The sequence below is a fragment of the Malus domestica genome, chromosome 07, assembly GCF_042453785.1.
Source record: "Malus domestica chromosome 07, GDT2T_hap1".
Taxonomy (NCBI): Eukaryota; Viridiplantae; Streptophyta; class Magnoliopsida; order Rosales; family Rosaceae; genus Malus; species Malus domestica.
The window spans coordinates 32,194,905-32,209,360 of NC_091667.1; the positions used below are offsets into that span (position 1 = coordinate 32,194,905).

Sequence of the window (14,456 nt, forward strand, 5' to 3'; positions counted from 1 at the left end):
TTATTGCTAAGCATGAGCAGCTTGAGACAAAGGATTCCATATGGTCCACCTAGCCTTCATATTGTCGAGCACAAATTATAAAAGAAGGAACCTTTAATCAAAGGTAAGCAGTGAAAATTTGCTCATTTCTAAATTCAAATTTGTCGGGAACGGAAAGGTTGCTCTTTTGTGATTCAAAGGTTCACGGGTTTGAGTCATAGAAATAAGTTTTTTGGAAAGAAATAGTAAAACTGCGTACAATAAATGTTTCTTCCTTGTGTCACGGGATGACTCTTTAAGCCTTCCGCCCGTGCGGCACTTAGACTTGAATACCTCGATGAACAAGCTAAGTAAGCCTTCGAAGCCTCGCTTCCCCGGATCGAATCACAAAGAAAGCTAAGATAGCTTGGAGAATGCTAAGATCACTTAGAAGATGGGAGAAAGGAAGCTTTGTATTGAAAGTTAAGAGAACTTTACAATTGCTTACAATTCTTGGATGGTTTGGCCAAATGGCCTTACCTCCTATTTATAGGCCTAAGTCACCTCCTCAATGGAGGGTTCTAGAATCCCCTACTTACATCCAAAAATATCTAGCATAGTTCTAGATACAACTTGCCTAATCTAGATTATTCTAGGTGAGGCTTAAATATGTACACTTGTGTGGAATGTTCCGGAATGCCCTAGATTATCTTGAATGCTCCGCCACGTTCTTGATTTCTCCGGGACGTTCCAGAAGCTTCCATGAAGACAAGGCTTTATGGGCTTAGATATATGATGTCTTGGGCATTTTCTTTGTTTTTAACATGCGGCCCGTGACATCCTCCCCCACTTAAGCCGTCGACGTCCTCGTCGACTCTTGCCTCTCGAATGTCTCGATCAAGTCCTTATATTGCCATAAGGACGACTCCTTCTCCCATGTTGCTTCGGAGTATGGTAGCCCCTTCCATTTGACAAAGTACTCCACATGCTTTGGTTGTCTTGGTCGCACCACGACACGCTTAGCTTCAATGTTCTCCACTTCTTTGTCAAATGCCTCTGTCATCAAAGGGGGTGCTCGATGAGACTCACCTCGACTTGGTTCCTCATTGTCTGCATGATAAGGCTTCAAGTTGCTCACATGGAACACCGGGTGAAACTTGAGGCGGGGTGGGAGTTCCACAACATAAGCGGCTTTGCCAACCTTCTTGATGATAGGGAATGGTCCCTCATACTTCCGCAACAAGCTCTTGTGCAAGCCACGAGTACTCTTGTGCTGAGACGCATTGAGCTTCACAAAGACTTGGTCGCCAGTTTGGAACTCCACATTCCTTCGCTTGCGATCCGCCCATTTCTTCATCTTCTTTGAAGCCTTCTCCAAATGAGCTCGAGCAAGTTCGTGGGCTAATTGCCACTCCTTAGCGGTTTTGAAAGCGGCTGGACTATTCCCCGTGTAGCCAGTCACGACCGTGTTCGGGGTCAAGGGTTGTTGCCCTATAGCCAACTCGAACGGACTTTTCCCCGTCGACTCCGAACGTTGCAAGTTATAAGAGAATTGGGCAACATCAAGTAACTTAGCCCAATCTCGTTGATTGGCACTAACATAGTGCCGTAAATAAGTCTCCAACAATGCATTAACCCGCTCCGTTTGTCCATCAGTTTGGGGATGAAAAGCTGTGGAGAAGTCTAATTTCGAGCCAAGTAGCTTGAAGAGCTCCTTCCAAAATCTACCCGTGAAGCGAGCATCTCGATCGCTGACTATGCTCCTCGGAACACCCCAATACTTCACCACGTGCTTTAAAAACAAGCGTGCAGCTACTTCGGCTGTGCACTCCACAGGTGCGGGTATGAAAGTGGCATACTTGGTGAATCTATCGACCACGACGAAGATAGATCCACATCCATCAGACTTGGGCAAATGTGTGATGAAATCCATGGTTAAACATTCCCATGGTCTTGATGGGGTGGGAAGTGGTTCCAACAGTCCTCCCGGTTGCTTTTGTTCCACTTTGTCTTGTTGGCACACAAGACAAGTCTTCACGTATGAATCTACATCATCCCGCATTTGTGGCCAATAATAAGCATCGCTCACCAAAGCCAACGTGCGGTGAGTGCCAGGATGTCCTGCCCACATTGAGTCATGGCACTCCTTAAGGATTTCTTTCCTTAAGCTTCCCCACTTTGGGACATAGATCCGCTTGCCCTTGGTGTATAGCAAGCCGTCCTCAAGCCAAAACCTTCTTGTCTTCCCATCCTTGACAAACTCCACAATGTTCTTGGCTTGGACGTCATGTGATAAACCTTCTCGGACACGGTCCAAGAGATGGCTTTGCGGCTTGAGTACCGTAGCCATTAACTCTACTCGTCTACTTAGAGCATCGGCCACCACGTTCTCCTTTCCTTGCTTGTACTCTAGCTTGTAATCAAACTCCGCTAAGAACTCTTGCCACCTTGCTTGCTTAGGTGTGAGCTTTTGTTGGGTTTGAAAGTAGCTAGTGGCAACGTTGTCCGTCTTGATGACGAATGGGGTACCAAGCAAGTAATGCCTCCAAACTCTGAGGCAATGGACGATGGCGGTCATCTCCTTTTCATGGGTCGTGTACCTCTTCTCGGCATTGTTTAGCTTGCGACTTTCATAGGCTATCGGATGTCCCTCTTGCATCAACACTCCTCCTATGGCAAAGTCGGAAGCATCAGTGTGCAACTCGAATGGCTTACTAAGGTCGGGCAACCTTAGTACAGGCTCCTCCATTAGGGCCTTCTTCAACCTCTCAAAGGCCTCTTGACACCGGTCCGTCCATTCCCATGCCTTGTTTTTCTTAAGAAGGTCTGTTAAGGGTGCCGCTATAGCTGAATACCCTTTTATGAATCTCCGATAGTAGTTGGCTAGCCCCAGAAAGGATCGTAGTGTTGGTACCTTGGTCGGCGGTTCCCACTCTTGAATGGCCTTGATCTTGCCATTTTCCATCATAAGTTTCCCCTCCTTTATCTTGTGGCCGAGAAATTCTACTTCTTTTGTGGCAAAGGAGCATTTCTCCTTCTTGACATAGAGTTTATGCTCTCGAAGGGTCTTGAACACTATGCGCAAGTGCTTGACGTGCTCCTCCAATGTCTTGCTATAGACAACGATATCATCAATGTAAACCACGACAAACTTGTCAAGATAAGGATGGAATACCTTGTTCATCAATGTGCAGAATGTTGCGGGGGCATTGGTCAGACCAAATGGCATGACTTTATACTCGAACGCTCCATATCTAGTCACCATCGCCGTCTTCGATTCGTCTCCAGGGGCTATCCTCACTTGGTAGTATCCCGATCGAAGATCTAACTTTGTGAAGTACCTTGCTTCACCAAGTTGATCGAATAAGTCGGCGATCAACGGAAGTGGGTACTTGTTCTTGATGGTAATCTTGTTCAATGCTCTATAGTCGATGCACAACCTTAGGCTACCTTCTTTCTTGCGTTGGAACAGGACGGGTGCACCATATGGGGACTTGGAGGGTTGGATGTAGCCAGCATCAAGTAGCTCGTTGAGTTGCTTCCTCAATTCCTCCAACTCGGGTGGCGACATCCTATAAGGTGATTTGGAGGGAGGCTTAGCACCAGGCTCCAACTCAATCGCATGGTCGACCTCTCTCCTTGGTGGCAACTTCTTTGGCAGTTCCTTAGGCATCACGTCCGCAAACTCCGTAAGGACGTCTTCCACTTGTTTCGGCAAAGGCCCGTACTTCTCCTCCCCTTCATTCAACATTAGGGTTGCAAGAAATGTGGCCTCGCCTTTCTTCCAAGATTTGGCAAATTGAATTGCCGACAAGTGTTGGGTACACTTCTTGGCTTGCCTTTCCAATGGCACCAGGCAAGGTTGTCTCCCGTCGGCTAGGATACAGAAGATATTGTAGAAGGGAATGGGAAAGGCTCGTACCTTGTCCATGAACTCTAACCCAATGACTACGCCATAGTCGTCCATCTTGACTATGGTGAAGTCGATTGTTCCCTTCCATGTGCCAATGTCTACGTGCACATTACGCGCAACTCCAACAATGGGGGTGGCGGCGGAATTTACCGTCTTCACGCTACCAGGCTCCTTTGTGACTCGGAGGCCAAGCCTTGTGGCTTCCTCCGACGTCATGAAGTTGTGTGTTGCTCCCGTGTCCACCAACACACGCGTCGTCTTGTCACCAGTCTTGACGTCGACGAACAATGATCCTCCCCCAACTTGAGCCTTAGGTTGTGGGAGGGTTGTCTGGATGGCATTCAGTAGACGGATGCATCCCATCGTTGCATCGTTACTCTCTTCGGCCTTGTCCTCCTTGAAAGCCATGGCCTTAAGGGCCTTCTTTTGTGGGCAATCTCGCATCATGTGAGGGCCGTCGCATAGGTAACAAGTGGGTTGCCAAGACTTACCCTTGCCTTTGTCATGCTTATCGGCTTTCTTCTCCTTCGGTTTGCTTGTCTCGGCCTTGTCCTTCGGCTTATGTTCTCCCCCACTTCTCTCATGGTTACCCCTCTTCCCCGTGGACTTGGAATCACCTTGGTGGCTTGATTTAAACTCAATCAAGGATTCGGCAGCGGCAATGGCATCAGACAATGTTTGCACGTGTCTCCTTTGTAGTTCGAGTTTTGCCCAATTTTGCAGTCCACTCATGAAGTACATGAGCTTGTCTTCCTCTAACATGTTGGGCACCTCGAATAACAAGCTCACGAAGGCGTTGACATAGTCTTTGACGCTCCCCGTTTGCTTGAGCCACCTTAGTTTCTCCTTGGCTTCGTACTTGGCATTTTGGGGATAGAAGTGCAACATAAGATCTTTCTTAAATTCATCCCAAGTGGTGAGAGAGAACGTACCTTGCTCAATCTCCATGCTCCGACGACGCCACCACATAAGGGCATTGTCAGCTAAGAACATGGTTGCCGTTGAGATTTTGGACTCGTCATCTTCAAGCTTCAGGTACTTGAAGTATCGCTCCACGTTCCACACGAATGTGTCGAGCTCCTTTGCTTCCCTTTTCCCATTATAGGATTTGGGTTTAAAGGAGTCGATTACCTTGGAGTCCAACGCCTTGATTTCCCTCGGCCCTTGCACGAATTGCTTCACGACTGCTTCTTTACAAAACGCCACATCTCCCTTAAGTTCCCTTGTGTCCTTTATCTCTTCTTGAAGCGCCACAAACCTTGCCTCTATGTTGTCAAGGTGAACCTGGACTTCCCTCCGCATCTTGTCTGCCATGGTGTTGAGAGCGCCAAGGAGCTCATCTCGTAGCCCTTCCACCAAGCCACGCAATTCATCCTTACCATTGTCCACCATGGTTTGGATTTCCTCCTTGTCGACAACGTCCTCATCAAGTCGAGTATCGAACTCGAGTATGGTTCGTTCCACCTTCTCGAGTCGCTCTTCCATGGTCTCCATCGATGCTTGCAAGTCCTTTAACTTTGGCTTGCTCTTGGCAACGTCTTGGACCTCGGCAGTACGCTCCCTTAGATCGGAGACTCCGGACACCATCTCTCCACTTGCCATATCCTACTTTCCTTCAAGTGATTCACGAGCTTGGCTCTGATACCAGCTGTCACGGGATGACTCTTTAAGCCTTCCGCCCGTGCGGCACTTAGACTTGAATACCTCGATGAACAAGCTAAGTAAGCCTTCGAAGCCTCGCTTCCCCGGATCGAATCACAAAGAAAGCTAAGATAGCTTGGAGAATGCTAAGATCACTTAGAAGATGGGAGAAAGGAAGCTTTGTATTGAAAGTTAAGAGAACTTTACAATTGCTTACAATTCTTGGATGGTTTGGCCAAATGGCCTTACCTCCTATTTATAGGCCTAAGTCACCTCCTCAATGGAGGGTTCTAGAATCCCCTACTTACATCCAAAAATATCTAGCATAGTTCTAGATACAACTTGCCTAATCTAGATTATTCTAGGTGAGGCTTAAATATGTACACTTGTGTGGAATGTTCCGGAATGCCCTAGATTATCTTGAATGCTCCGCCACGTTCTTGATTTCTCCGGGACGTTCCAGAAGCTTCCATGAAGACAAGGCTTTATGGGCTTAGATATATGATGTCTTGGGCATTTTCTTTGTTTTTAACATGCGGCCCGTGACACTTGGATCCCGTAAAACAGAAAGCCTTATTAGCCTAAGGTCGCCTCTTTTATAACCTAACAATTCAAGTTTCGTAGCTCGGCTATGTAACATACGTTCTTTTTTTTCATTGAAAATGGATTTTTTTTATCTCAATATCATCAGTAACGCATCAATAACATTGTGGCTACAAAAATGTGACATGTTATTTATATAATATCAGCAATGTCGATGATGCATTCCTACTTTAACAGGCCTATCAACTTGTCCCAAAATAATTTAACTTGGACTGTTCTAAGATTTCAAAATTGGAAACTTCTTTCGTTTCATCACATCAAATTAAATCCAATTGGATTGTCACTTTCTCTTCCCCACGTTCGTTTCTTAATTATCAACAGGATCCCCTCCGGATCCTTTTGTGAGGATTTTAAGGATTTGTAAATCGTGTCCGTTTGTTGTACATCGTGCGATCAGTTTTTATCAGGTACTGTTTGTATTTAATTTTAAATAAAAATATTTAAAATGATTTTTTACTGCACGATGTACGATGAACAGATATAATTCACGAATCCCTGGAATCTCAAGCCATCTCCAACTGAATGGTCCAGAGGGCCGAAAATAGCCTAAAAACAATCTCCAACCGAGGGTAGGCCAAAGGGCCAACCGGGCGGCCCAAATGAGCCAGCCCTTTTGAATCCCTAACGGCTAGCTAACGGCAGTTACCATTGGTTTTTTTTTTTTTTTTTTTAATTCAAAAAAATTCTCATTTTTTCCTATAAATACCTAAACCATTCTTTCACCATTCCTACACTATTTCAATTCTCATATTTTCTTACCTCTTCCAAAAATATTTCCTTCAATTTTTTCAATACTTTTCAAATGGCCTCGTCTGCAATGCTAGGGCTTGGACCCGAAAATAAGATGAAGCTCTTTGTAAGGCTTATAGATGGGTGCCGGAAGATAGTGTGAGGGGAGTTCTCAAACAAGTGAAGGTGCTTGGACTTGTGTGTCCAAAAAATACTTAGAGTTCCAGGAAGGCACCACTCCACCAAATATCCAAAACCACGAGAGTTGTTCTTCAAGATGGAAGAAACATCTTCAGCCAAGTTTGAACAAATGACATCAAGCACTGTTAGCAGCCACAAGTAGACATGAAAATGACGCTAATTACTACGATGAAATAGTGTTTTCACAATTTATTTTAAATATTTAATTTCATAAATTAATTTCCTTTAACTTTTGTAATTATATTTTCTAGGTACATCAAGCGAAGGAATTGTATATGGAGGGCAACTCGAAACCCTTTCAGTTTCACGGTTGTTGGGAAATTTGTAAAGAGTGGGTGTTATTTGAAGATCCACCTCAATATAGAGTAGGTCCTACGCCGGTGTTCGGAACTGCATCCTCAGTTGTAGATATGGATAAAGATGAATCTCCTACCATTCAACAAACAAGGGTAGAAAATCCGTCTTCGGGTGAAGGTTCCATACCTAGGGTTATGTGATGAAACAAGGCCCGAAAGTTGAAGGAAAAGGGTAAGGCAAATGATGATTACGTCGCTCAATAGGAAGTGGCGGCCTTATTGCGATTAATGACGGAGCAAAATGCTATTGCGGCGGAAGAAAAGAACCGTAGGCATGAAGAACGGGTCAAACAAATACAAGACGAGATGGATGATAAGAATATAGAAGGGAACACTTCGAATTACACTTCAATGAGTAAAGCCTATTTTGATAGGAAAAAAATATATATTATGACCCAGCAGTAGTTGTTTAACTCCAACTATACTCCTACAATGGCAGATGATGAAGATAATGTTGATTATATTAAATTTAAGTTGTTGTAGTTTTTAAATTTAAATTAATGTAATTTTTAAATTTAATTTGTAGTTTTTAAATTTAAGTTGTAGTTTTTAAATATACGTTTTAGGTTTTAAATTTAAGTTATTGTAGTTTTTAAATTTAAATAATAAATTATATTTGGCCCTTGGTTGGAGACAGTTTTTTGTGACAGGACTAAAACGAGCTCTATGACTCTTTGACCCTCGGTTAGAAATGGTAAGAAATATGGTACTATACTGTTTATTAAAATATTAATTTCTTAGAGGGCTAAATAAGATGGCCTCACAAAAAGGATCCGGATTCAATTACATGATCTCTGGCTGCCGTATGAATACATGGGTAGCTGCTATATGAATACATGGGTGGGTGGGTATAAGTTGCTCTGGGTCCGACTGTGAGAGATGACATTATTATGACCATCCAAAATAATAATAATAATAATAATAATAATAATTACAGGTAGCGGTTGTGATAGTGACATTTTGTAAATATGTATGATACAAAATTTCTCTTATGTGGCCTTTTAGTGGATATGGTATTAAGTTTTTACCTATACGTTCCAGATTCGAAACTCTTCCTCCCTTGAATTGCCGTAATAGCTTTGAACTCTCACCTTAATCATAGTAAAAAAATTTAAAAATGATACAAAAGCTTCTTTTCACTTAACATTATATTATTGGCATAATATGTTATTGTGATAATATTTATGAGAATGTGGATTACTCTTCAAGACAAAGCAAAATTTTGATAATATAACGGTCACGCTATTACATAATATTATTAATCAATTTACGTGTTAGCGTGTTATAGTATAAATAAATGATTTACTCGTTTTTCATATACCCCATATGATCTCTATTGCACTACAATGAAATTGACACTTTTTGCTCAAGATCTTGTGCTTTATAAACCTTATGCCAATTTAGACAATAGTACCAAACCAAACAAATATATAATTTGGTCACGTACATGGCATGACACGTGGCACATTGGTATGACAGAGAACCACATCATCTTGTCCCAACACTTTTACCGCAATTTTGAAGAGACTTAAAACCACACATCGAACGTGTTTTGACTTTCTCAAATGATGTCGCATGATTAGCACACCAGTCTTGACAACTTGTTCCTTGGTGTCCTCCAATAAAATACTTTCTGGCCTTCGGTTCTTGAATCTCAATATTTCTTTTTTTATTAGATAAAATAGAAACTCCATTGAAATTTGAAACCATGGACGAATTCAACTACTTACAAAATATTCAACCCTGAACGCTACCTAATGCCAGCCTCGCAATAAACAAACCCACCAGTGTTACCCTCAAAAATAACAATTAACAAAGGAACATGCTATTGTTTTCTGGTCTTCCACTCCATAATTGCAGAAAGAAGAGTATAGTTTAGTATAACATCCTTGTTTGGCAATGGCAGATTTGTCATCGGCGAGTTATTGTTCTCTTCGAACCATTTCTCGATCGCTTTGCGGTCATAAGTGTAACCATCTGCGGCCACACATGGCTCATCCATCACATCCTGTAACAAAAGAACATGGCATACAGATTACTTGGTGGAATAAGTCATAAAAAACTACGTATTCTGTCACACGTCGAGACTCGCTAATGTGGTGTTTAACAGTAAGAATTTGACGCTGAACTGCCAACGATTATGCGTACCTTAAGAATTGGACAGATGAAGTGGTTAGGAGGTAGGCATTGAACAGGAGGAGCTGAATTTTTTGCTGTATCAGCAACCTCTTTCAATCTCTCAAGTAGAGGAACTACTTGTTCTTTCAAGTCAGGTCTGTCTCTGCGTCGAAGCTCTGCGCAGCTCAATCCCAATTCAGCCAACTGCCTTGTCTCTTCCATTGGCCAATGACCTGCTTTAGGGTCCAAAACATCCGTCAAATTTTTATCCTTAACAGCTGTTTCTACCAGATGTGTTATAGCTCTTGCTGGTTTTGCAGAAAGCAACTGCAAGATCACCATTCCGAAAGCATAAACATCCGATTGTGGAGAGATTATTCCTGTCCTTTGATACTCGGGGTCTATGTAAGAGAGAGTGCCAACAGGCCCTGTATCGCTGTATATACTGGACATAGAAGGATCTGAATTAAGCATTGTGGCAAGGCCAACGTCGCCAATCTTGCTCACAAGGTTATGATCAAGCAAGATATTTGCCGGTTTCAGATCACGATGGATGATTGGTTTTGGCTTTGTGCTGTGAAGAAAGACGAGAGTTGAGGCGACCTCCCAAGCAATTCGGAACCTCTCAAACCAAGGAATAGGTGGTGTACCGTTTTTCTGCAGCAACCTGTCCTCCAAGCTACCGTTTTCCATGTACTCGTAGACTAGACAACTGTGATCAGGACATGCACCGAGAAGGAGAAGCAAATGGGGATGGCGGATTTTGCTCAAGATCTCAAGCTGCAAGCCAAAATGAAATGTAAGATAGTGTTCAGTACATGCAGGAAGGATAATTAGTTTACTGCGTTATGTCATGATTGTCACTTACCTCCTGCTGGAATTGCTTAGTTTGGCGATTTTCTATAGAGTGAAGGACTTTCACTGCTGCAGTTGTATGATGAAAGTTGCCCTTATAGACAGTTCCGTACGCTCCCATTCCAATCTTGAGATCCTCGGAGAAAGATGAGGTGGATGTAACAATCTCATCCCATGAAAACTTCTGGTATTGTTGCACAGGACCTACAAGTGCTTGTTCAAGTTTTTCTTTCTCCTTGGCATCATGCATGGCTTGCATCTCTGCTTCTCTCCTATGTGCAACTTCTCTTTTGACACATTCTCTCATGTAATCAGCTTCCTTCTTAGCAGATTCATACTTCTCCTTTTCTTGTGTTGCAGATACTATCGCTTTCTCCTCCATAGAATTTATCTCCTTGAGCCTTACTGCTTCCTCCAACCGGAGTTTATTTAAATTGTATATCTGAATATCAAAAAGGAAAATTTCTTACTATCCAAATTAAAGATATTAAGAACCATGAAGTTTTTGCTGTCAACAAGGATAAGAATGCCTACCTTCCTAGAAGCATCCATAGTCTCACTTTGAGCCATTGCATACATTCCTTTGGCATGTCTGAGTTCAATTCTTAGCTTCTCTAACTCCAGGTTGAAAGTCGCCTGCGATGTCTGGAAATTGATCAATTCAATCACTACTGAAAAACATACAACTCTCATACTGTTGAAATCAAAGAGAACTACCCACAACGTAATTCATAAACGACATCTCATATATGAACTTCCAACTATGCCTTTTTCTGCATAATTCATTGAGAAGCACCATCTAACCAAGTCAAAAGAAGCCAGGAAGTGCTACCTGGCTCTCCGGTGAATAGTCTGTAACCACGTCTGAGGTGGGCGCTTGATCTGAAGTCCATGACTGGCAATCTGTAACAAAGCTTCCAAGATCCTGAGATTGGCATCTAGAATGGATGGTGTCATTTGAATTTTTCTTTGTACTAAGAAGGGTCTGGTTGATATTTGTAAGAGCTTGAAACCGCTGCATTGGCAAAGAAGGAGAACGGAAATGAGAGTTTGAACTAACCGAGCCGCGATCTGTGCCTGGAAAACAGAAGACTGGATTTAAATAATCATCTACTTGCATAGGTAGCACCATTAGCACACTACATATGAAGATGACATTCAACCTTAGTCATGTGCCTTACCTGTCTGTGAACTAGACGTGTTACTCGAAGAACTGCTGACAGAACATGTGTCACTGTTTTCATATTTGACGCTTTCAACTGACTCAGCATCAGATGCGCGTACTGATGACAACTTTCCTTTTGAAACAGCATACACGGTGCAAAATCTTGGAGTGCAGGCTGAGATTTTTGAGGAGAGTCCGTTTTGTTTCCTAAGAGCATTAATTGTTAACATGATCACTCACAAAGCAATTCTGACACAATTGCTCACAAAATACAAAGAAGATACATGGATGATTCTCTGTATTCCTAATTAGTAATATTAGTTTGCCTTTGAGTGTGTGCGTGTATGTAGGCGGATGTGTGCCTCGCGGATCTTTTCTTCACCAGAAGTTCAATGCGAACCCATCCAGAACCTATTGATTGATTTATCAGATAACTAGCACAAATTCTTTATCCAAACTTATATCCTCTCTCTATTAGCTTTTAAGTTCGCAAAGGGTGAACATACTAAGGCTGTCTGTGAGAAATTTCATCCCCTTTAACGCGCACAAACCTCAGTTAACGAAGTAACTCAACCTTATAAGTTCTACAGACTCCAACTTAAGGCACACAGACCACCCGACATGTGATTTATAACGACAGCCTGAAAGTTTTATAACCAAATCATATATGCTCGGGGACCAAAGAAACAAGAAGAAAATCTGAACAACTAACAAATGATTAGAAAGGTCCAACATGTGTTAATCTATCTGACTGCATTTCAACAAAATACCTTTTAAAAATGCCACGAGATGGGGCACCTAAGACGAGATTGCATATAGCAGACTTAGCAACCTCTTCTGCTATTGCATTTGCAACGTCATCCGATTCAACTAGTACGACATCTACTTGCATCTGCATTCAAAATATAGCGGATTACGCTTTTGTCACCTCCGATTTTCTTACCATCAAACTTCAAAGACCAAGAAAGTTTTACCTTCCTAGAAGCACACATTTTCTTGTATGGAACAAGCTTTTCGCTTGCCTGCCACTCCATTTCCTTTCTATAAGCAGCTACTACGTCCTCTCGTACTTGCGAAATAGGAATCCGACTTCCCACTACAATCACAACAAGAACAAGAATTTCTAGACACCATAGACAAGGAAAATTGTTCAAGACATAAGATTCACTTGTTTCGCGACACGCAAACCCGAAGAAGCAAAGCTTACTTGGTGTTGGAACTCCGGTGATCTTTGGCCGGACATGAATCAACTTGAAGAAAACATTTCCCTCCGGAACAAACTTATCCAGAGCCCACCTAACTATGTATTTGCTATTTTTGTCCCCACTGATAGCAATGCCAACAACTGAGGGAGGAGGTGAGAAATTTACACCTTCTCCAGTAATTTCACTCCCATCCATTGCTCTACCACTCCTCTGTGACACTGCAAATCCTCTGTAGCAAGTAGAAGCAAAAACCAGAAGCATAAGTAAATAACTTAGCATTTCTAATACAACAATTAGTACAAAAAAAAATGAAGTAAATAGGAGTAAATTGGAGAGAGAAGTTGAATTGCAGACCCAAAAGTGAATTTTCGAAAAACAATCCTCAAACTACCAAAAAGAACAAAAATTTCGAAAGAAAAATGATTTTTTCACGCTTTTTTTCTTCTACTTCAACGCACACATGTTCTTGCTTTATTCAATTCAATATCTAAAAATAACAAAAGGTGAGCAAAAACAAAAAAAAACAAAAAAAAAAAGGAGCATAAAAACTCAAGAAAAAAAAAAAGTACGTGAAAATCATTTCCCGACAAATATTCAATTAGCCGGCACTCAAAAGTTCAAAGAACAACACAAATTCGAAAACCCAGAAAAACAAAGCACAGAAAACAAAAGAAGAACAGCATACCAGGTGGTCGAGCTTCAAGGCTCAAACTTTTAAGCACTTCCTGAACTCCTAATGAGAAAAGAGCCCCATTTATGTTTCTCTCTGCAAAAACATGTTAACATTCAACCACAAGTTGCAGAATTGGAATTTTAGCTGGTCAGAATCAGATGACCTCACAAATGCAACCAAAGCTTAAATTTGTCTCGCCTCTAAAAATTTCAGAGCCTAACTTTGGCATGACTCGTGACTCGTGACTCGTGAGGCATTTCTTATATGGTGTAGCTGAAAGCTACAAAAACGAAATATAATTATCTATTGGATTTTTTTAATCAAATAAATAAAAAAGGACCAACTTGAGGAACAGTTCGTTTTGTTTCTGGGACGACTTTTCAGTCTATATTTGTTTTCAAAGCAATGTAAACATGATTTTGTATCTATCGCTTGTGGAAAATCAGAACTAATAATTAATTTAAAGAAACAACTAAAATATTAGTAACTCCTTATCCGACGGTCAAGATCAGGCTGTTGAAAATCTAATGCTCTCATGCACCGCGTCATCGAGCCGTTGGGCTCTTCTGTTGGAGCTGTTGCAATGGAACCCACCGTTGCAAGCTTCATCGGCAGACGTCAACCTTGCCTGATGACGCAAGATAAGACTTAAATTGCACGGACATTTGAGCGACCATGGCTGTGCCACCACTTGCTCTCCTTATTCTGGCCCGTTGAAGTTGTTCTAGGCAATTACTAATGCCCAAAACCTATGAAGCATGGATACGGATACGGATACGAATACGGCGATACGATACGACACAACACGCGATACAGAAAATCTCTAAAAATTAAGATACGATACGCTATGGATACGGCAAATAAAAATATATATAGCAACAAAAATATACATTTTAAAACATAATTCATCATTCAAATTCAAGTACATTTGAGTTGTTAGAGAAGGAAAGTTCGAAATCTAATCCTCTTTATACAGTAGAAGAAGTGTGAGAGTCGTATTCATGGTTTTAATTAGAGGGAAGCTCTTTGTATTTAGCAA

The 14,456-nt window shown here is 41.8% G+C and overlaps 1 protein-coding gene across 3 annotated transcripts; it reads right to left on the minus strand.

Annotated features, from left to right (window-relative positions):
* Positions 1-9,045: 9,045 nt before the first annotated feature.
* LOC103439597 (U-box domain-containing protein 35) lies at positions 9,046-13,863 on the minus strand. 3 transcript variants are annotated; one of them, XM_070825450.1, is made up of 11 exons: positions 13,616-13,810; positions 13,430-13,510; positions 12,747-12,973; positions 12,514-12,635; positions 12,310-12,431; positions 11,556-11,746; positions 11,207-11,451; positions 10,909-11,010; positions 10,388-10,816; positions 9,550-10,299; positions 9,046-9,409 (listed from the first exon to the last, which is right to left on the minus strand). In XM_070825450.1, exons 3-11 carry the CDS (start codon positions 12,937-12,939, stop codon positions 9,227-9,229), a joined length of 2,337 nt encoding a protein of 778 aa, XP_070681551.1. In that variant the 5' UTR covers positions 12,940-12,973; positions 13,430-13,510; positions 13,616-13,810; the 3' UTR covers positions 9,046-9,226. The 3 variants fall into 3 exon arrangements, with proteins under 3 accessions (XP_070681551.1, XP_070681550.1, XP_008376383.1); XM_070825449.1 differs by having other exon boundaries at positions 10,909-11,019; XM_008378161.4 differs by having other exon boundaries at positions 13,430-13,863.
* Between the last annotated feature and the right edge of the window lie 593 nt (positions 13,864-14,456).